At 38.0% G+C, this 24,792-nt stretch overlaps 1 protein-coding gene across 1 annotated transcript in view; it reads left to right on the forward strand.

Moving 5' to 3' along the window:
* MALRD1 (MAM and LDL receptor class A domain containing 1) overlaps positions 1 to 24,792 on the forward strand; it is a 596,783-nt gene that overhangs the window by 301,417 nt on the left and 270,574 nt on the right. Inside the window, exon 28 of the mRNA XM_067730697.1 lies at positions 24,343 to 24,588. Coding sequence (XP_067586798.1) covers positions 24,343 to 24,588 — 246 coding nt within the window. The remainder of the gene's footprint in view (positions 1 to 24,342; positions 24,589 to 24,792) is intronic.

Below are 24,792 nucleotides of genomic sequence, written 5' to 3' on the forward strand. Positions count from 1 at the left end.
TACGGTTTCAAGTAACTGGACTCTGCCAATAACCTGAATGACCTTCCAAGAATATTTTTCCCAAAGTCTTCAGATAAGAGCCCCGCCCAACCAACACCTTGACTTCAGCCTTGTGAGACCTTAAGCAGAGAACCCAGTATAGCCTGTCCAGACTTCTAACAACCAGAACTTGGAGCTAAATGTGTGTTGTGTAAGCTGTCAAATTTGTGGAAATCTGTAACATGAGAATAGAAAACTTACATGCAATGGTAGAAGAAACACTGATTTCAAGGGCGCATGGAACATTTGGCAAGATGTTGAACCCTAAATCTAGTCGCAGTAAATTTAAATGAATGGAAATCATACAGAGCATGTTCTGTAAACACAATGGAACTTAATTAGGCATTAATATCGTCGTATCTGGAATATTCCAAATACACAAAATTGTCATACTCTTCTAAATAAATCAGTTTTCAATGAAGACATCACAAGAGAAACTCAAAAACATTTTGAACTGAATTGACATGAAAATACTGCCTATCAAAATGGTTTCAGTAGGTGCCACTCTCGTGCATCTCTTAGTCAGTTTTAAACGTGTCCATTTTACCTATATTCTCCTAATTCCAATCTCTTCTAAAAATGTTTCCTGAGTCCTTTGTACACTCTGTTGCTGGGAGTGAGAGCACTTTCCTTTGCTGTCCTGTCAAGTGAGTGCACAGCCCAGAGACCAGTATAACACTAAAGGAATAGGAAGTAAATGCATTGCTCCACTCTGACTTTATGTACCATGGAGAATACTCAAGAGCTCTTTTTTACAAACTAGCCACAGAGTAGTTTGTCTTATATACTAAAACCGGCGTATAAGGCTACCAGATAAATACCTGCTTGAGGTTATGCTGCCATTCATTTCCTTCTCTACAAGAACCCTTAAATGGTGGGCAAGTTTATAGAGGAGAAATATTTAGTGAGTACATAACAGGAAATAGAATTAAGCCTCATGTGCCTGGAGAGCTAGGAACCATAAAACACACCAAACACTAGAGCCTTAACTGCAGAAGTCACAGAAATAAGGAAGACTACAATTAATGAGGATGTGGTTGTGTACCATGTCATTGTTACTCTTGCTTGTTAATATCATTTATTTCAGCAATAAAGAGCTAAGAATAAGTTTGTATTTTTAAATAAACTCATCCCCCCTCTTCCCTTTTCCCTCTTCCATCCTGCCCTCTTATCCTCTCTTTAAATAATACATGCTTGCTATGGATAGTAAAACTGGAAGCATGACCTTTACCCACTTGGGAAATTGCATTGAAAGAACATCAAAATAAATCATAAGATTTCCTCAGCTGTCTTTGCTAATTTAATGAAAATCATAGCTCTCCAAGTGGTTTTCTATATATCTACTGCGCTACTTAAAATATTTTGTGATAGTTTGACTAGTATTCATTGTGTTTCATCTTATTCATTTTCTACGTGTATTCTGACTACTCCAAGACCAACAAGCAATTCTCATCAAAATTGTGAATATTCTTAGGACCAGCTTGCAGTTCAACTTAAGTATTTAGAGTGCCTACAATGTGCGAGACACATGTGAGCTGTAATTGCTATCAAATTCCTCATATACAATCCTAGAAATGGAATGTTGGTTTTAGATGATACATCAAAAATATTTTGTATTTACTCAGTCCCCATTTTGATTGTGTATCAGATGGTTTTTTTTACTGATGCCTTTGTAGTCATGAAACGTGGTGGGTATCGCTTAAGGTAATAGGAACAAGAGGCTCAGGTGATGAGTATGTTTAAGTTGTTGTCTTATGAAGTAAATGTGAGAAAGGGACAAAGGAGGTTCCTTTCTGGGTTTTGTTTATATTTCCTGTTTCTCATTGTCAAGAAAGGAGTTGGGGTTGGGCTTTAGGGAGGAGGGAGTCAAATAAGCACATTTCACATATGCAGTGATTGGTTATCCCCTTGGGCAAAGGAACAAACTCATATATTCTTAGACTAATGTTTGTGTTAACTTTGTATCCTTTACTAAAAAGCAGTCCCTTAAATCAACTAAAAAATTAGGACTTTTTTCAAGTTTATAGATGTGTATTTGTATTGGCTTTACTTTGCCATCTCAAAGTTTATCAACTTTATTACAATATATAGTATTAAAATCCAGAAAAGTAGAGTTTAGCATAGCATGCATCATGTGATAATAGTTGACTCCATTTTGCCATTGCTTCTGCAAATAACAACTACTGCTTAGTTTTCATCTATTGTTGGGAGAGAAAGTACCATCAGCACTACTCATGTCCTTGTTCAGTGGCCAACATGTGCCTTGATGTTGAGCAGTCTCTGCAGCTAGTCACAAAGGCAATTAAGTAGGTCAAGTGACCAGAGAATGACTATATATAGTATGACTGGTTCCTCCATGGGGGAGAGGAACTGCCTTGTTTGCTGCTTGTTCCAAAAATAGTTGAGCCTGAGGTCTTAGGTGCCTCCGAGGTAGCACGTGTAGAGCCATGACTGGATGTCAGGGTGACTGTGTAATACTGAGATGCTGACCTATAATTAGAGAAAAGGAAGGGAAATCCAGGACCACTTTAGACAATAGACTGCAGAGCTGTTTGAGCCTTTGCTGGTGCCTCTCTGAGAAGATGAGAAAGGTTATGTTCTTAGAGGGTGAATGGCAGCACCTGGGTCATCTCACATGTGACCTCATGCTACAAGCCACAAGGATACAGTTGGGGACAGAATCCGCCCCACAACAAAGCTCGCTACTTTGGATTTCTCTTTCTATGACTATATTATAACTAACACAGGGATACTTCTCCAAGGCCAGTAAAATTTTATACGATCCCGTGGAGGATGTTAGTCAAAGCTGCTTCATTCTGCCTATATAATTTGATAGAATGACAGCCCTGATCATGAGTCCCTCACACAGAGAATAACTGATAAATTTTAAGATCTGCTCCAACCACCCTACTCCCCAATGTGAAGGGCTCCACTAAATTTGTCGTAGGTACCAGGAGACCCTATGTAGGAGGCTGTGATCATTTTTGTTGTTGAACTTACTACATTCGTGTGCCCAACATACGGTGAGGCCAAACACACCAGAATGTCAGATTTTGGAGCCGAGAAAGTTTTATTTCAGGGCCAAGCAAGGAGAGCAGAGCAGCTCGTGCTCAAAAGACCCGAACTCCTGGATGGGTTTCAGAGAAGCAATTTTAATGACAAGGTGAGAGAATGGAGTCGCAAGGTATGTGATCAGCTTGTACAGTTTTCTGATTTGTTGATGGTGAGGTAATAGGGCAGTGACACAGGAGTCAGCATTATCAACTCTCAGGCTTTGGTAGGTCTAACAGCTATGTGCTCATGGTCATCAAGTAGTTAACTCCTGTTTGCTGGGGGTTTTAGCATCTGTAAAACAACACAGGAAATGTGCATCAGATACTGTTATCTGGGTACTTCAGGGAGGAGCTAAAGATTCTGTGACTGCCGTATGGCTGATTTACTGTTTAAATTCTTACCAGTTCTCCTGGCCCAACTGCTACTTTTGTCACTACATGTTCACATCCTTTCAATCATTAATTCTTGAATCAGGCTTTTGTGATTACAGCTTTCTACAAACAAGAGGCAGGCAGAGGACACGGAGGAAGGGGTCTGTCACAGAAGGCCCCATAGGATCCTGGTTGATTATATTTTGAGCAAAAAGATGCCCAGAATCAAGATAGACCGTCCCCTAAGCCAGCAAAATCTGTAATCCAAGGCAATCAGGCAATTGTGCAACTGGTTGAAACAGAAGGTGCCTCTACAGGACCAAACTCTTCCATAGAGATGAATCTTCCTATACTGGAGAAACTAAGGCAAGGTTGTGGCCCTTAGAACAAATTACTCCTTTAGCTCCTCCACTATCTGACCCTAGGTCCCAATATCCTGATTTGACAGCTTTTAAGGAAAAGGGAGATCAAGGGTGGGCCTCAGGTTTCCCATCTCCAGGTGAAACAGAAGACCCTACATCCCAGTGAAGGTACAACAGGGTACAGGCAAAAAGTGGTGGATACAAACGTTTATGTTATTTGAATGTCATGTTCTCTTGAAAGGTGAGAGCCAGGCATTAATTTGGCTGGATTTGGAAATGAAATAGAATCAGTAAGGGCAGTAACTGCAGCCACTTGGGGAAGATGATTCAGACGTTTGTTTTCTTCCACCATGGAGGCCTCTGAAAGTATAATTGGCGGTGATGTTTTACCTGCTCCTCAAGTCCAGGTGGGACTTAGCTGACTGCAAAGAGCATCTTGTTGGGAGGCAGTAGTGGGACCAGTGCCTAACAGACCACCAGATAGGCTTCCCACGTTATATTAAAAACAATACAGCATTCCAGGGGGAGAAAAGGAGACCACAGCTTTCATTAATGACTTCAAGACGGCAGAGCTCCTTTGCTGAAAGATGCAGTATCTCAAAATATCAACCCTGTGTGCCCAGTGAAAAGTGTACCGTTGACTGTTACCAGTTGAATTTAGTGTGGCTAAGGTAGCCCTAGCTTTACAGACATTGTGACTATAACTGAAGCAAATGTACAACTGACAGTATCTGTTATGCCACCAGGGCCGTTGCTCATGCCTTTGTCTTGATCCCTTTGGTACCAGATCAAGATCAATTTGACATCACCTGGTTAGGCCTCCAAAACATAATTAATATGCTAACAGAGCTTGAATTCACCTATTTTATTTTAAGTGAAACAGGCAAGCAACAAGAGCGTTTGAATTCACCAGTGGATGGACTGAGACATAGAACAAACAGCCCTCTCCCTTACAGGTTAATTGGCTCTATTATGTAGATGATATAATGATGATAGGCCTCAAAAAGAATAAATGACAACGGCTTTAGAGTGGATACTAACTCACATGAGACCCCAGAAATGACTCATTAGTACTGGTGAAATATTAGGGACCCATCACCCAATGTTGGGAGACAATTTTCCATGCTTGTCTTGCATTCCTGCACATTTCTGTTCTTTGTTTTGAGCCATCTTTATATGGATGTTTGTATAATAAACGGCCTTGGAAAATACAAGCATTGTCTCCCCCCAAAGCAAAGTTCAGGTTTGCTAAGAGCCTTGGAATGTCAAGTTTCTCTTTCTGAAGCAAAGGGCAGGCATGCTTACTGCCCATTATCAAGATTCAGGTTCTTTATGCTCAGAGTTTCTCTCTTGTAATACAGCCCTTTACTTGTGCAGGTGCTGTATATTCTTCTTCACATCATCCTGTGGAAATTGAGATTCAGAGAACTAACACATGCGAAAGTGATGATACTCTGTCTGCTTCTATTACTGTGAATGATAAACTGTCCATCTCTGATCCAGGAGTCTTCTGTTTTCTAATAAGTAGCATCCACTAAAACAATGACAGGCTTACTTATTAGCTTGCAATTCAGGTAAAATCTCAGACCCTTCACAATTCTTGACATACAGGTCAAATTGTGAGAAACTATATAAGCTGAGGCTCAGAGATTGATCCCTAAGATGGGAAAGAATAAATGTACTTGCCCTGTGTCCCCCTCTACCAGCAAAAAGGAAGTCCAGCACCAAGTCAACTGTTTGGGTATTAGAAACAATGTTTGCCTCATCTAAGGATTTTGTACAAGTTGACCAGAAAATGTGCCAGCTTTTTAGCTGGGGTCTTGAGCGGCACACAGCGCTAGAGACAGTGGAACAGGCTGTCTCAGCATCATTCCTCTTGGGGCCTAAATTCCCCAGGGCCCCCTCTGAACTACAGGTGTCTGTTACTGATAACTAAACTGATTTCAGCCTCTGGCAATTGGAGGCAGCTTCTGCCTGGATGTTCTCTTTAGGTACTGGACTCAGTGCCTCTCTGTAGGTCTACCCAATACATTCATTCAAGAAATAGACACCGGTCTGCTGATGGGAACTTTTGGAGACCAAGTACCTTTCAGAGGATTTCCAGGTAACACTGTGTCCAGATATTCCCATACCAGCTTGGGGGGCCATTCAGGTGCTAACCATGGAGTTGGAAAGGTTCAACCATCTTCTCTTATGAGATGGAGATGGTATACCCAAGAGACACCCCCATCTGGTTCTGCACTTGTGTCTTCCTTAGGTAAAAATGTCACAGGCACATCCTTAGAACCTTTAGCTCCCCCTCGATCAGTAACAGAGGAAGCCTTGACTACCTTGGCACCCCGGTAGTCCTTCCAGGAATTTCTCACGTATGCGTGGACTTGGTTTATCAATGGCTTGGCCAAACTGAAAGCTGATAATGTCCACTGGGTGGCAGCAGCCATCCAGCCCCAATAACTACTTTAAAAGACTCTTGCCTTGGACCAGATATAGGCAAACAAGTCTTTATTGTTTATGTTTCGTGTATGAATGTCTTATTCTACTAGGAAGACTTTAAGCTCATAGAAGGTAGGGATCATAGCTTAAATTGTACGTTTCCTGCCAGGTCCAACGTGAATTGGACTCCAATTCAAGATATATATTTTAAAAGAATTTATCATTTATTATAGCTGAATTTAAACTTAATCTTAAAATTTTTTAAGAATATTTTTATTTTATATTTTCCTCAGTGTATTTGCAACATATAATCTAGTTTATTTTCATCCTTGTTTGGTTTTTCTAAAAACCATCCTAAGGCCCACAACAATTCCCTTTGATTCAAAGAATCCTATTAGGCTAAATGATCTCTATTTATAATTCTGCCTCCAGTAATTATTATTATACTTGGTTCTTCATTATTCTTAATATTATTAGTCTTATGAGACTTAATGTAACCAGAAATTACTGTAGGCATATACTCACAGGAATAGCTTTACATGATTTTATGTCCAGTTTCAGTCCTCTGAATCGGTGCTCCCTTGGGAATTAAGCTGGACCAGGGGAGGCTCTCCCTGGTTAACTTCCCATTATACTTTGAAAAGTGGGTACTGTCTGGCAGGTGCTTTTTAGGATTCTGCATTAAAGTTCACCATCAGACTCTGAACCACAAGTAGCAATGCTATATAGTGGGAAGAATATTGGACTTGATTTTTTTTTAATGAGTTTTAGCCCTTTGTCAACTCAGAGTTAAAAATAGAGCCTTAAGTAAGTCCCTTCACCTCTCTGCATCAGCTTCCTCATATGTTAAGTATCAAATGAAAGAGACTAACTAATTGAAACCTAACTAGTCTCACTGCCTCCAGTCACTGCCAGTTTCAATTCATCGGTCAGTTTAAAAAGATTAAACTTTCTAGAACAATACTCTGACCACATCACTCTCTGCTGAGAATTACTGAATAGCTTTCCTATGCTAAAAGTTAAAGTTCAGACTTCTTAGATGGGTATTCCGCTTTGGTTCTATTCAACATATGTTTATTGAGTGGACAGTGTATATATGAAAGTGTTCTAGGCTCTAGTGATGCAAAGATAAATATCATAGGCCTCTTGCTCTTCTCTAAGGAGCTTAGCGTTTAGTAGAAGAGGCATCCTTGTAAATGAATAATGACTTTTAAAAGTCCTGCTGTGTGCTTTAGTATTATGATAAACATCAGGGTTATAAGGGTCACCCCCAAATAAATAAATAATAAAGTAATAGTGATAATGATAACAGCCATCATTTGTTGATAGTCTGCCATGTATGGTGTACCAGGGCACTGTTTGGCACTTTAGATGCATTTTTGTGTGTGTGTAAGATTATCTTCCTTTTACAAATGATATAACTCAATGAAAACATGACTCACCCAAAAGCGTATGAATAAAAGTGAGATTCAGACTCATATTTGCCTAATTACAACATCCATGTCCCACTGTATTAGTTTTATATGGTTGCCATAACAAAATACCACGAGTTTAGTGGCTTTAAAAGAAAACAAATTTATTATCTTACAGCTGTTTAGGTCAGAAGTCTGGCAAGGGTCCCACTGAGTGAAAAATCACAGTGTCTTTAGGGATGTACTCCTGCCAGAGGCTCTAGGATAGAATCTGCCTCTTTGCTCATTCATGTCTTTGATGGAATTCAGTTCCTTGTGGTTGTAGGGCTGAGGTCCCCATTTCCTAGCTGGCTATCAGTTGCAGGTCATACCCAGCTTTTCAAGGCCACCCGCATTCCCTGGCTAGTGGCCCTCTTGCTGCATCTTCAAAGCTGGTAATAGTGGGTCAAGTCCCTCTCATCATTTGACTCTTTTCTGCCTCTTCTTCAGTTTTTGTACTTCACTCTTCTGCCTTCCTCTTTTGATTTTAAGGACTTATGTGATGTGATCAGGCCCACCTGGATAATCCAGGATAATATTCCCATCCCAAGATCCTTACCTTTAATCACATTTGCCAAAATCACACCTTCCCCCCACCCCTACCCCCCACACACAAAGTAACATATTCACAGGTACTAGAGATTTGGGCCGGAACATTATGATGAGTCATTGTTCAGACTACCACACCCAGTTTCTTTCTTTACATTTTTTTCCTAAAGAATGAGGGATTTGGTAAAGTGGGATTAGTTTGATCTAATGGAATAGTAGCCTTTTAATAGAGAGAGAAATATATACTTAAAACTAGGAAGAACATGATCAAGGACTCAGGGACATAAAGGTCCATGTGTGTTTAGAGGAATGGACAGATATCTGGTTGAATGAAAAGGTGATGGTATAGTGAGGATTTGAAATAATGATGCTAGAAGATGGGCTGGGACTGGCATGTGAATGTCTTTGAATGATGTGCTCAGGAGTTTAGACTAAATCCCATTAAAGAAGAGGAGTGAGGAAATGTTTTGACCACCAAGCAGACAGCTGAGAATCCTATATGATCATATCTCTCCTAATTCCATACATGAATTTTGGAGTGAGAGGACACAGATTTTTAGTTCTGGCTCCAGTATTGACTAGTTTACTCTCTACATGATTGCTCTTAAGGTTCGATGCAGGATAAGTACCGTCATACACATGTGTACATGCATGTACGTGCGTATACACTTCTACAGGTACATACACACATGAAAGTGCTTTGTAAATTATAAATGGTATAAAAATATTAGTTTGGATCTCAAACAAGGTTGATTTAATTCTTATCCACAAGCATGCTGTGAATCATACTTCTCATTATTCATACCACTTGCTGATTGCTGGAAAGGCATTTTCTGTTCTCTGTGTTTCTTCCATGAATCCTACTCTTCCTTTTAAGGTTGTTAAGTACCGCACTCCTCTGTGGAGCCATCGCTGGTGACCCCAGTGCTACGTCTCCTGGTGTCACTGATCTTTCATAGAATTCACTTATGCCATTCAATTCTCCCATCATATATTGATTTGTATTCTCAGTGAACCTTTAGTTTAACTGTGTACATTGTTGTTATTTATAAACTCTATTAGGACAGAGATGTCGTCTTTTGATTCTTGTTGTTTGTTAGTTTTTCTATTTGGCCTAGGATTTTATGTAATGAGCTATAATGAAAAAGAACACACACCTCAGTGTTAGATCCATCTGGGTCTAAATCCCAGCTCTGCCACATACCAATAATGTGAATTTGCACAAGTTAGTTAATATTGGTGTAAAATCAAGATAATATTTATTTTTCAGTGTTGTGAGAATTAGGGATAATATGTATAAAATGTCCAGCTTTGGTTGGCATTCAATTAATTTTAGTTATGATAATGAAAGTGATGACTATTAAATGGTGTTTTCATTTTTTTTAACCAAAGCATGTGTTCACCTAAATTTGGTTTTACATAGTTATTTAAGTAGTGATCCATTTTTTCCAAAACATCTTACAATCATTTATTTATATTTCAAAACAGCCTTGTAAATGAAGTCAGTTTTAACAACAATTTTAGTAATGGAAAATTTTGTACAGGAAAGTTAAAGGAAGTGATTAAGACCAGACTTTGAATCACTAAGGTCTATGAATTGACCTAAATGTGATGACTTTAGCTGCTATGCTTAGTTAACTATTAGCAATTAGCCTTCTCTCACCAAAACTGGAATTCATAGTCCTAAAACTATCTGACATTTACATATATTCATCAAAATCTTTTGGCCTCTCGATTTTGCAGCAGACAACCTGAAAAAAATCTAGATTTTTTTCCCATTGATTCTTTGCCTGTTACTTAAGTTTTTTCTTGTATTTTTCAAACACTTCAGGAGGAAATTATTTGTTTACCTTTGATTAGCTTCATGACTTAAATTGTTTCAGCCTTCATTCCATCTCTCAACTTATCCCACACAATGTATGACTCTTCCCCCTTCTCTTTTTAAATACATCATATAGATGGTTACTTGTCAGTAAATTTCAAGGAAGATTCAGCATTATCATTCTCCAGAGAGAACACTTGAAAACAGCAGATAGTCAATATTTGCCAATGCGTGCTATGCCATGATAATATGTCTTGGTGGATTTATAGTCTTTGAAGCCATTTACACCTCCCTCAAGCTCAATTTTCTCATCTATACAAAGGAATCCTGGTCTCTAATCTCCCTGGGAATTGAGATGAGGGTAATATGAGATAATACATGTTAATGTTCTATAAAAATAAGGTATTTATGTTATTATCTAGTATGATATTAATTTCTCTTTTTTTGCAAATAATAATGGAATAGGAGTTTATTCTGCCTCAGATTTTACTCAAAACCCCCACGTGAGTAAATGCTGAAATCATTCAGCCAGATTTTCATACCAAAAACCTAAAAGCAGTTCTTGACCTCTCCCGTGCTGGTTTAATCTATCAGAAATTTCTGTGGCTCTGTCTTTAAAATATTTCCCGATTTCAGCCAGTTTTCCCCATCAGCGCTGCTACCCTTCTAATGCCAATGATAACAACTCACATGTGTTGATTACTCATTTTGTTCCAGGCGCTGCTTATTTAATACTCTTATTCCTGCTAGTCTGAACCTACTTCATCCCTAACTATAATAGCCTCCTAATGGGTCTCCTTTTAGGTAGTCATGCTAATCTTTCCATGTTCCAGTCAAGGATTTTTTTTTAAATATTTGTTTCTGGGTGGCATTAATTATAGGCAAAAGCTGCCAATGGCTTCCCATCTCAGAGTAAAGCCAAGGTCCTTACTGTGAACACAGAGCCCTCCTCCTGGCCCCGTCTAAATCCCCTCCCACAGCTCAGAACCATGCTCATTAGGATCTAGCCATATGGCCTTCTTGACGACCCTCCATGACTCTAAGCTCTTTCCCACCATAGGACCTTGAACTTGTGATTCCCTCAGCCAACTTGCATGGCTTTCTCCTTCACTCTATTCAGGTTCTCTACTTAAGTATTATTTCTTTAAAGATGACAACAAAGGACCACCCCCTCTTCCACCCACACTCCATTTATTATCATTCTCTCTATATGTGTGTTCCGTCATTGTCTTTCTTCTCCAGTGGAGGAGAAACACCATAAGGACAAACACTGACTTCCCCACTGCTATACTCCCTGTGCCAAAGCAACGTGCCTGGTACAGAGGAGGTGATTGTTAATTCTTTATTGTATAAAGGAATAAATGGAACAATGCATGAAGACTCTTGTGATACTTTTGGTCTCAGTGTAAGCTTGTTATAAAGATTAATTCCCTTAGCTCCTTAGCTTTAGCTTACGTCTTCTTCTTTTTTATTTTCTTAATATGTATATACTTTACAATAATGAAGACCCATGAGAGAAATTTCTTTACAACCTTGTGTGAGGGAATGCTGTGGTTCTCCTAAGCAAATATTGTGACTTTAATCTTACAGATACTGATTTTTTAATAATTCCTTATGCCTCCCTTTTGTAATACTCTCAGAGTGCTGCTCTTGTAGCCCAATTATTATAACTCTGCAGGATGATTTTTGTGTTGTAAGCTTGTAACTAGATTCATTGTACTAGTTTCTCTTTATCGTCCGATTCCATCAGTTTACCCATTTGGCCACTTCAATTCTTACTGAAAAGAAATAAAATATTAAAATACTAATAGACTGTACCTATAGCAACCTCTGAGATTCTGTTTATTCATTCTTTGTCATGTGTATCAACTCAACAGGCTTTAAAGTAATAGACAAAATGACTTGCCGTCAATACAAGAGGCTGGCGTTGGCTGGATGAAATATTTGGTGATCCTAACCATTTTAGCTCCTTGATTTGTTTATTCTTACATTTTGTTGGAAAATTCTCCAACAAATCTGGAAGCAGTGCACTCAGGGCTCTCATGTTGATGATTGTTGCTGCCCATTCAGTGTTAATCAAGGGGCTTTGGATATTCTCTCTCTTGTCATCCCCACACAAAGGAATGGAACAGTCATACTATTCCCATTATGCTCTTGAGAGTCATTGGTGACACAGCAACCAAACTTCACGGCTCAAATGGACATCTGAGATTAGGGCTTTTAGCCTTTCTCTGGAGCATATTGGATTGGAGTGGGTTAATCAGATTAGGTATTTGATCATATGAGATACATTGTCTAGTCCAACACTGTAATAGATGTTCAGTGTACCAGACGGGTGATTTTGTTGATGACATGATTTATGCACAGCAAACACCTACCACAGAGCCAGACAGAATTAAATATTTGATAATTCGATCATTAGCCATTACAACCTGTTATTAATATGGTATTATTTTGTTTTGTACATGTGTGATAAATTTAGGAAAATTTTTCAGACACATATGTATGTGTATGTTATATATATTGCAAGGTTGATTTTACAACATTGGAAATTGTACTTTAGCCTTCTTATCCTCAATTGCCACATTTGAAAATGGAGATAACATCTTACAGTGTTGTTATGAATATTAGAGATAATATTCATAAAATCCTTAGTGCAAAGCACAGCATGTAGGAGGTGATTAATAAATAGTAGTTATCATTATGATTAATTTTACCATTCACTTTAAAATTGCTCTTCAGTCATTTTAACCATATTTTAATATATATGCATATTCGTGTATGTAATACGTTCATATGTACATACACAAAATATACACACATGTATATATGTAATATGTGCGAATTGTGCAACACATATGTAACATATATACACATGCACACAGGTGCATACACACAAATACTGAAAACTAGTTTTACCCGAGTTAGATGGTATATATTTTAAGGAAAGGGAGCCTATATTTTAATCCTGTTTTAAAAGGATTTTGCACTCTACTCACTATGAATGATGTATACTAAGTCAAAAATACATAAACCAAAACAAATTCAAACATAATATACTGCACAAATGGGAGTAGCATTTAGGCACACAAATACCGTGGATTTGTTTTGCTTCCTATTAATAGAATTTAGCTTAGATGGTCTGTTTTATTTTCCCCTTTGAATTAGATGATTGTCTCAGTTTCATTACATAGAATTTTTATTAACCAGGTCAGCAGTGTTTACAAATGGAAATTGCTTTGTTATAGGATCAAATTGTATAAAGGTAGTATTAAATTGGGATTGTGACTATAATGAATTCTATCTATAGACATAATAGGTAAATCTTTGCTTAAAGTATTAAAAAATGTATATTTTGAACAAACTGAATAGCTACTGTCACTTTCCAAAACAAAAGGAAAAAAAACCAGAAATGTTTATTTTCATCACAGCAAATAGGTCCAAGGTGATTGACTCTGTATAATAGCCTCAGTCTTGGTATCTCAAAGTTCATCAATCCAAACACAGCCCTATCCCTGTCATCTTTGTCCAACAACCAGAATATCAACTCATCTTCCAGTCAACCATCTCCTAGGAGGCTCTCACTCGCGCACTATATTCCCTCCTCCTTGCTTTATTCAGTTCGTTCATACTCACTCATTCATTTTTTGGTTCAGCCAGCAAATGTATAGTGAGTCCTTTGAAATACGTGCCAGTTTCTATACCCTGTGGACCCTACTGACTAGCAGTGGAAAAAGTCATAATGCAAATAACCATGCAGACAAGTATAACACGATGTTATTAAAGTCCTTTGAAGAAGAGCTGCCTGTTATGTTAAGAGGTTATAGTAGACGGATTTGAACAACCAAGACTTCCTGCAGGAAGTAGAGACTGAGCTGAAATCTGCAAGATTTTCAAAGAGAGAGTTCAGGAGGCAGGTGGTCCAGCATGTATAAAGTGTCTGTGGCTGGCGGGGCTGGAAAAAGGCCAGTAGGTTTGTGGTGGGGAGTTGAGGGGGAGAGCATGATCAGAGAGAAGGCTGGAAAGGTGCGTAGCGAACAGACTTTGAGTTGATTCTCCATCAACTTAGCAAATTTGGTCTTTTCCCTAACTGTGATAGGTACCCATGAAAAGCTTTCAAGCAGGGTGGTGATCCAATGTGCATTTTGAAAACATCACTGGACTTGCAACGTGGGATATGAATTTCAGGAGGACCAGAATAGATGCAGAGCAATCAATTAGGAAGCTGTTTCATTAGTCAAGGAGAGAGATGAGTATCCCTTGAGAGAAGTGGATGATTTAAGAGATATTTAGAAGGTAAAACGAGAAACTGTTAGTGACTGATTGAATATGGGAAATGAGGGAGAAACAGGGATCAAGGGGGACTACTGAATTTCTCCCAGGTTCTCTTTTATCACTACTCACTTTCCCTTTTTGCTCTGCCGCTCCGTGGCATGTGGCATCTTCCCGGACCGAGAAACGAACCCGTGTCCCCTGCATCGGTAGGCGGACTCTCAACCACTGCGCCACCAGGGAAGCCCTTCCTCTACCTTTTGCAACTCATAAGCTACCCTATATTTAGTATAGATCTTAGATATTTTCACAGGGCATTTCATTCCTTATATCTCCTTTTGAAAACTGAAATTTGGTTCTCCCTTAATTTCAACATTTCTTCCATAGCCATCTGGAGTGGAGGGTTCAGTCTTCCAATTCCCATAAACCGTGGTGTCCAGAAAATTGTCAACATTGTTGCCACTCATTTCAGGTTAATACTCCTCAAAGGAGCTTCAGCCTTTGGATTTCCCAATTATAGTATAACTTTACTACTTCAACCCTTTCTTTAACCTGGGATAAGGCCCTTGGTGTGTTCAGGCCTTTGTTCTAGCCTATTTCTTTTTAAAGTAAAACAAATATTTATTTCATTACACACACACACGGTATAACCAAAAAGGGGCATAGATTAAAAAAAAAATCATTTTCTTCTGACTTCAGTCTTTATGTTTCTAATTCCAGAGGAATTGTTTATTGCTTATGTATCTTTCCAGAGATGTTCAATAAATACACGGGCACATGTGTATGTTGTGCCTGTGTATGTATTCCTCTTTTTCACTTTAAAAATCTTGTTCATTTGTAGCCAAAGTAAATTTCAGGTGCATCAAAGGTTTAAAATCTTTTTAAAAAATGGATCATATAACATATAGTAATCGTATAACACTAGAAAACATATGGAAGATTTTTATTTAATGTTGGATTGTCAAAAACCATTCAAGGGTTTCCCTGGTGGCGCAGTGGTTGAGAGTCCGCCTGCTGATGCAGAGGACGCGGGTTCGTGCCCCGGTCCGGGAGGATCCCCCATGCCGCGGAGCGGTTGGGCCCGTGAGCCATGGCCGCTGGGCCTGCGCGTCCGGAGCCTGTGCTCTGCAACGGGGGAGGCCACAGCAGTGAGAGACCCGCGTACCGCAAAAAAAAAAAAAAAAAAAAAAAAAAACCATTCAAGGAAGGATTGAAAAATTCAACTGCATAAAAGTACAAAATATAATTTTCCTAAAGTGATTTTTATCTTGAGATTTAGCCCTAGGTCGTACTTGTGGCTCTAGCTCTGTGTTATGGCAGCAGCTCCATTTGCGATGTCTTACATAAAAATAATTCTCTGTAAATATGCAAAGCCTCTATTAGGTACACTGAAAGAAAACAAAGGATTATTATAGTTTACATTTCCTGACAGCAAAAATAATCCACTGGACTGTCTTCATGTCCCTTCTCTGATAGTTGAATTTAAGACTTCAGAAAATGATGGTGCTTAATGATTAAACTCATTACCTTACTAAATATGATACACTCAGAACTCAAGGTATGCAAATTGTTCACCACCAAGACATTAGAAATTGTCTCCAAGTCAGAATTATTAAGAAACATTTATCTTTATAGGTTCCTTTGTATTTCTTATTTGTGTGCTCTTCTAATAGAATTAGGTGAATGTTAGCATGTAATGTCAGCCTAACATTTCTTCGATGTAAAGTATTAAAAATGAGTCATTAGGAAGTTGAGAAATAAACTGTTCTTTCTGCAGATATCTTTTTGAATGGACATGAGTGGTAACTTTGTTAGTATAAATTTTGTCACGCTGAGCAAGACAGTTAGAAAGTGCTCTTTGAGTATTTGGATTGCTTTTATTTGCAATGAAGAAGGTGGAGGCTGCAGGCACAATATTTTGGCTAATAGGCAGTTTGTTGCCAGTTGAGGGCTGAGCCTGTGGCTAGTAAGCATTGCCCAGGAAACATGTAAGTATGGAATGCTGCTGTTCCAAACTAAAGCCTCAGCAGTACTGCAGTCACAGTCCGTTGGAATCACGTTAGTTCCTTCTCCTTAAACCCTGGAGGCTTCTTTTCTGTTTAGACTTCCTTCCATGCTTTCCTCTTTTTCTTAATGCAAATCATGAATCCTCTACCTGTTTTGTTTTGTTTTGTCAATTCTTTAAGGCTACCATGATCTATTTTATGGAATTTCTTTCCACGTATTCTCTCCTTCATGGTAATATTAAAGGAGTTCCCACAGCAACTTGGTATTTTCAAGTTTTTGCTGCAAGTTACTCTGGGAAAATATCAAGATGCTTAAAAAATAACAAATAGGAAGGGCTTTCACATGTTTCAGCATCTCCCAAAGCACCTGGTCTGCCATGTTTACCTACTGCAAAGACCATAGCCAGAAGGGTTTTATTTTCTATCCTCATATCACCTAGAAGGCTTTGCTGCTCCACTGAACTCTCTTGCCACATAAATAGAATTACAAAGTGAGAAAAAGAAATGCAGCCCCTGACATTCAGGACCCGGCCTGGAACTGTCAGCTAGGGCTTGGGGTTGCTACGAGCTGGTGTTTCTCCTGTTTAATGTAACCAGTTTCACAGGGTGTCAGCATCAGACAAAGCCATTCTGGTACCATGATGGAGCAAGATGAAAACAAGATCACTCTGTGACTGTGCTTGAACACAGACAAAAACATGGACATTGTTTCAGCAAAAAGTATGACCAAACATTCTGCTATCTTTACTCATATGAATGAAACCTGTTCCTAACCAATTATAACTTTAGCCTATTCTAGTCTTCCCTTTGTTATATAAGAATTATTAAGATACCTGCTTCCTGACAGCACCCAGTTATCCCTGCTTCCTGACAGCACCCAATCTGGAGCAAAACTCCACTTTCTTGGAGCCTCCCCAAAATAACTTAACCAAAGCCCTCATCCTATAATAAGTCACTTCTAATGCTCTCTTACTGAGCTGCCTTGTGGTTCCCGAGGGTATTTGTGCTCCATCACTACAATGAGTAATAAACCCAACTTACTTTCAGCTATAGATGTGTGCCTTGTAGTCCTTTGCTGGAGGGCAGTGGTACCAGAGAGAGAATGGGGCAAGACTGTACAGTATGTGTGGGCCACTTCGAGGACTGAGGTTTTTACTCTGAGTGAGATGGGGTGCCATTGGAAGATTTTACTTTTTTAACTTTCAAAAGTTTATGTTTAAAAAATTTTTGTAGTAGTTTCCAATTGAGAGAGACACTGCAAGAACTATACAGAGAACCCAAACATATACTACATACAGATTCACAGATTATTATCAGTTTGCCCATTCGTTTTATATATAAACTTACTTTCTTCTGAGTCATTTCAGAGTAAATTGCAGACATCATCACGTCCTTTTACCTCTAAATAATTCATAGTCTGTTTTCTAAAATAGAGGACAGTCATTTAATGTATAATGATTAAATCCGAAAATTTAATATTTATACAATATTATTATCCAATGTACAGGCCTCATTCAGACTTTACCAATTGCCTCAAAAATATCCTTTATGTAATTTTTGCTTTTTACCTGAATCATAGATGAACACATTGAGCATATCTATGATAACTGCTTTAACTTCTTTGAAAATTCCGTCATTTCTGTCATGTCTATTTTTGCTTCTGTTGACTAATTTTTTCAGGATCCACTCAAGGATCATGCATTACATTTAGTTTTTATGTAGCTCTAGATTTCTTTAATCTAAACAGTTACTCAGCCTTTCTTTGTCTTTTTTGACATTGATATCTTTGAGAAGTATAGGCCTTTTATTTTGTAGAATGTCCCTCAATTCGTGTTTTTTGATTTCTCCTCATAATTAGATTCCGTTTATGCATTTTTGGGTGAAAATGACTTGTCAGCTTTTTTGGAAATTAGTTGATCATATGTTTGTGAGTCTATTTCTGAACTGTACATCCAGATCCACTAAGCAATCTGTCGGTACATAAGTCAGTACCATACAGTGTTAATTTTTATAGCTTTACAGTGTATATAGAAAGCAGGTACTGTGAATCTGCCAACTTTTTAGCTAATGTAGGTGCTTTGCATTTCCATACACATTTTAGAATCATTTTGTTAATTTATACAAAATCCTACTGAAATTTTGATTGGGGTTATATTGAAATTATAGTTAAATTTGGAGAGAATTGAGTTCTTAACAATATTGAGTTTTATAATCCATAAAACTGATACGTATCTCCATCTATTCAGGGTCTCTTTTCCTATCAATATTTTGTAGTTATCAGTGTAAAGGCCGGGCATGTATTTTGTTAAATTTATCCCTAGAATTTCATGTTTGGAGATGCCATTTTAAAGGATTTTTTTAAAATTTCAGATTCCAGTTACTTATTTCTAGCATATGGAAATGTAATTTATTTTTGTATAGTGATGACATGTAACCTTGCTAAACTTACTTGCTGGTACAAATAGCTTTCTTGTAATTTTATAGAATTGTAGATGAACACATTGAGCACATTTATGATAGCTGCTTTAACTTCTTTGATAATTGCGTCATCTCTGTTTTATCTATATTTGCTTCTATTGACTGATTTTTCTCCTGGGTTTAGATCACATTTTCCTACTTCCTCATATGCTTTTAATTTTTAATTTGATGCTGGACATTGTGAATTCTATGTTGCTAAGTGCTGAAGTTTGGTAAATTCCTTTAAGAAGCATTGAGCTTTGTTCTAGAGACACTTAAGTTGCTTACAGTTCTTTATGGTCCATTTAAGTCTTATTTTTAAGTCTTTGTAAAGACAGGTTTAAGATAGAAGTCAGCAGATTTTTACAGTCAATTTTTTTTTTAACTTAAAGGAAACTTTATTTAGTATTCTTTTTAAAGCAGTCTAGTTTAAAAACAAGTTGAGGGACTTCCCTGGTGGCGCAGTGGATGACTCTGCGCTCGTACTGCAGGGGGCCCAGGTTCAATCCCTGGTCAGGGAACTAGATCCCACATGCATGCAACTAAGAGTTCGCATGCCACAACTAAGGAGCCCACGTGTTGCAACTAAGGAGCTGGTGAGCCGCAACTTAGGAGTCCTGGAGCCACAACTAAGGAGCCTGCCTGCTGCAACTAAGACTCAGTGCAACCAAATAAATAAATAAATATTAAAAGAAAAAAAAGATGAATAAGAACCTAATGTATAACATGGTGACTATAGCTGATAACACTGTGTTGTATAATTAAAATTAATTTGCTAAGAGTTGAACTTAAGTATTCTTATCAAAAAATTAAAAAATTTAAAATAACAATAAATAAATAAAAACAAGTTGAGGTTAAGAAAACAGTATGTTCAGAGAGTGAATATGTTCAGCTGTGCAGGTCATATGGTCCTGACTGAAACTACTCAACTACCATTTCAATGTGAAAATAACCATAGATAATATCAATATATAAACAAGTGGGCATGGCTAAGTCCCAATAAAATGTTATTTACTTAAACAAGTGGTAGACCAGATTTGGTCCTGAGACTATAGTTCCAATCCATGGTCTAGAGACTACTTCCTGCTAGAGTCTCTTTGCTTGTTACTAAATTGTACCCTTTCTGGATTTCCTACTGAATGCCCTGTTTATTTGCCAAGGACTCTCCACTCTGGCTGGCAGTAACTCAAAGATATCCGGTCTTCTGTAAATTCTGGTAATTTTTCAGCTTATATCTCCTAGTTATTGTTTTCTTAGAAGTTCTTCTCTGTCTCTCTTCGTGGATTTTACCCCGCAAACATGAAAATTAGAATTCAGCAAAGCCTTAAGCATATCTCTGGATCTCCTTAGCTGCATACCTCCTGTTTCTCCACCACCCTGCCTTGCAAATTCTATCTGTCTGAGACACTGTCTTCTCAACTCACTGCAACCTCACTTTCTGCTGTGCTGGCCATTTTGGAGCTGCAGTCTAGAAGGTTCCTCCAAGAAGAAGTCTGGCATGATCCTGTATAGGATTTGCCTTTTTTTTCCCTTTCTCTAAGAGATCACAGTCCTGTGCTTTCTGTTGTGCAGTGTCCGCGAACACTTGTTTCATAGATTTTTCCCAGGCTTCTAGTTGCTTATGGCTGGAGGGTAATTTCATACCTTCTTACTCCGTGTGCTAAGAGCCAGAGTCCTCTCATTACTTATTTTGATGTTGAAATTATTTCTGACCAGTAGTTCAACCTTTCATCATAATGATGTAATTTTTGGAGAACTTCATTAATTTTTGACACACACACACAAAAATTCCCAGGCTCATCTTGGACTTTCTTTTCCTTAGCCCCAGACAGACGATTTTCCCAAGAAGACCTAGTTCCTTGTAATGGGGAATAGTATTTAAATAACGTAGAGTTTGGGGCAGAGAAGTAACATTCAATTTATTTCAAATATCACCATGTAAATATTTTTGTAAATATTTGTAATATTTTTATTGATGTATAGTTGATGCATAATGTGTTAATTTCTGCTGTACAGCAAAGTGATTCATTTATGTGTATATATATACACACATACACACATTCTTTTCTCTATTCTTTTCCATTATGGTTTATCATAGGATATTGAATGTGCTATACAATAGGACTTTGTTTTTTATCCATTCTGTATATAATAGCTTATATCTGTTAACCTCAGCATGGTTCTTTATTGTTTAATGGACCATACAGGGCAAGGGTAGGGTGCAGAGATCAGGAAGGAAAGCACTGCAATGCAATCACAAAAAAATGATAGTGGCTTGAACCAAAATAGTAACGGTAGAGGTAATGAGAGATATTCCAATGGTAGGATTGACAATTGACAGAATTCACTGAAAGATTACATGTGAGTTATGAGATAAAATGTTGTATATATTATTATTACAGCTCCTAGAACTTGGGGCCATCCTCAATTACAAGATGGTCCGTCATCCAAAATTTGGTTCAGATATCAAGACTGATGACAGCACATACACACCAAGATGGTTTGAAAATGTCTGTTACTCACATAGTGAGGCTTTCTAGGAAAGCAAGGTAGCTCCTAGGCATGTCCAAAAGTAGTTTTAGAGAACGAGGAAAGAAAACTGGGATAGAGTGGTGGGATATGGTGGTTAGGTGGTGGGACCTGGCTGAGGATTCCGGTGCACAGGTAGGGGCTTGCGTAGGTTGAATCTTCTACCAACAGGGGGAGCACCTGGACTTTCTTACCAGCTTTCCCAGATGTGGAACACAATGGGAAGGGCTCTTAGCAATCAAGTCATACATCAAAAAGTGGAGTCAGACTCTACCATACAGAGCTCCTTACAAGATATTTTTTCTCTGAATAACTGGAGTTGCCATTAATACAGATGAGAAAGACTGTTCAGTGAGAAAGTTTGGAGGGGAAGAATCAGAGTTTGAATTTAAGCGTATTAAGTTTCAGATGTCTCTAAGGTTTACACGGGAGGTTTTTAACTTTTATAATTTGTTCTTTCTTACAAAATTAAACTGCCTCTCAACAGGGTCACTGCCTAATTGAAACAATATTTTTTTCTGTAAAAATGAACACAGTTTCATAAGAGCCTTAATATCAGAATCATTTAAAGGTATACACCCTACTTTCAAGTAGCTGATTTCTTTGGACAGAACAACAGGCATGGAAAATAATTTAGAAATAGGTAAATAACATTAGTTGATAACTTCCCTTGATGTTTACCAAAAGTGCTTTTTGTTATTTTATGAATAGAATGCATTAAAGCAGTGAAATTTTCTTTATTAACATAGAGGGCTTTCTGTTCAAAATTAATCTTGGGTAATATTCGAATTACTGTATTTTTAAATTATGCAGGTATTTATGTTTTAGATCGATAAAACTTAATCACTGTGACTATCTTAAAATACTAGCTATATTGATTGTGGAATATATCAGGCTCTATGTTTCCATTTAGAAACACATCCAAATTATTTTCTTGTGTGTTTTAAAAGAATTAGATTTTAGCTTGATTCACTTGCTTTGGAGAAAAGCATCTTTAAAACCAGTAAATTTGTTTTTACTCCCCAAACAAATTGGAATTGACAGAATCAATATAAATATCAATTGTATAACATCAAATGATCTAGTAATTTCTCAGGTTCTCAGCAGATCCATGAGAGATACTGCATCTAGTAGTCAACACCACCATTTCTGTCCCTCGGTGGTCTTGTGTTTGCGATAGTTGACCTATCACTGCGCTTCAGGTCAATGGATTTTTAAAAAATAATTCTGAAGACAACAGACCTGGGTCCAAATTGCATTTCTGCTCTTGAAAAATCAGCAAGTCATTTAACATCTATAATCCTCAGTTTTCTCATCTATAAATGAGAGGGTTAATGTAAGTGATCTCCATTTCCATTAAAGCTCAAAAATGCTTTAATGTTACAATTCTGAGTCAAGCTCTGTAATTGAAACATCAAAGGTATTTTGTCTTAACCTCCAATCTGCTAGCTGAACTGGGCACCTAAATAAAAATAGTTTAATCCCACACTGCAAGAAAAGAAAATGGTAGCAATTAACCCAGACAAGAAAGTTTTGTTAGAGACAGAATGCATGGTTGAAACTTATTTTCGAAGGCTTTGCGAGTGTAAAGGCCATTTAATTAGGCAATCTTGAGTGTGCAGTCCAAGAAGGGTTTAGCACACAAAATGGCTAGGAGGCTTCAGAACACCAGCCTCCTCCCCAGTAGTTTCTACATGGCCTTCCATTCCTCTCCTGCCACTTCTTCTCTCTTAGCCATCTATTTTCTGAAATGTGAGACCGATCCAGAACACAAAAGCTTTTCTATGAGATTTTATCAGCAGGAGTTTCCAATTCCCAGAACACCTTCCATTAAATCCCTGAATCACTTCCTACCTCTAATGCACACCAATCCTCAATCTTCAGACACTCTGCCTCAGGCCATGGAAGCTACCATCTAAAAATGAAGTAGCAAGTGGTATTACCAGCTCCCCTAACTGGCAGACAAGGAAGATGGGAAGGAAAAAACTTTCAGATACTATAGTGTCACAAAGCAAATGTGAAACTGATGTCCCAAGCTGGATCTCGGAACAGCTTTTCCTGCTGAAATATTTTCACCCGTGGTGGTGATGTTCTATTGTAATATTGGAGCAGGACAATAATAGTACCTTGACTGTGCATATCGAACTGGTTTATCATTTCCAAAACACTTTTGCTCATTCATTTATTTAACTAATATTTACTGATTGCCTATGAAGGGCCAGGCACTGTTCTAGGCACTGGTGATATAAACAAGTCTCTCTAATTAGCTTAACTTGTCTAGTTTTTACTGTTTTTCTTTCTCTTTAGATCATCAAGTGTATGATCCAAGTGGCATAACTGAGAAGTAGCAGAATCAGTTTGAGCTCAGCTGTTCAAAAGCATTGCTCTTTATCTTAAACTCTGTGGAAAGGTCTTTATGGTTGACATTGCTTTGTCGGGAAATTGCTCCTAAAATTCCAAACAACTGACAAATAAATGTTTTGGAGAAAAAAAAAAATCTGTTGGAAAGTTGGATATTACTTGTATATTCATGTCCCTGCTTCTGAGGAAGTATCATATATGTTTGGCTTCTGATAAATGTTGGAGTGCAAGGATGCTGATGGAATGTACTTTCAAATACCCTGTAATATATAAACTCTTATTACCCTGAAGATTTTGTTTCAGGATAAAAAATGGAAAGCCTCACTTTGGCTTTTATATTTTTTGAGTATAGCTTACAGGAAGTGCTGTATTTGGGGAGGACTGGGATACTTTCCTAGATCAATAAATTGATGCTTAATTTTTTTTTTTCCATTTTGAATGATGCTTGTGAGGGATCTATAGACCAGAACCTAGAGGGGATTAGGAGAGAGAGAGGTAGGGGTCAGACGTCCCAAACTCCTGAGGACACCGTGTTTCTTTACATTTTCAAGGGAATCTACTCTTACTACCTTTTAAGCTCACTAATGTGTTAGGAGTGTTTCCTCATCCTTTCTTTGTTTGTTTTCTGTTTTTTAGGTTACTGTCCATATGGTTATCGGGAATGTCAGAATGGCAAATGTTATAAACCGGAGCAAAGCTGTAATTTTGTAGACGACTGTGGAGATTATACTGATGAAAATGACTGCGGTAGCTCCTGTACTTTTGAAAAAGGCTGGTGTGGTTGGCAAAACTCTTTGGCTGAAAACTTTGATTGGGTTTTGGGGGTTGGCTCTCCTCAAAGCCTAAGACCTCCCAGAGACCACACACTTGGAAATGAAAATGGTAAGTTATTAGGTTGTTCCAGTCACTCTAATCGCAGTCACAGTGAGCATCACGTTATCTTCCCTGAGAGCATCTGGAGAGACCACCGTGGTGCCAGGGCAACTAAGTCAAACGTTTAACAAGTGTATTTGTCTCCTGGGACTGCATAACAGACTGCCACAGACTGGGTGGTGTAAACAGCAGACGTTTATTGTCTCACAGTTT

This window comes from Pseudorca crassidens, chromosome 1 (genome assembly GCF_039906515.1).
Source record: "Pseudorca crassidens isolate mPseCra1 chromosome 1, mPseCra1.hap1, whole genome shotgun sequence".
Lineage (NCBI taxonomy): Eukaryota > Metazoa > Chordata > Mammalia > Artiodactyla > Delphinidae > Pseudorca > Pseudorca crassidens.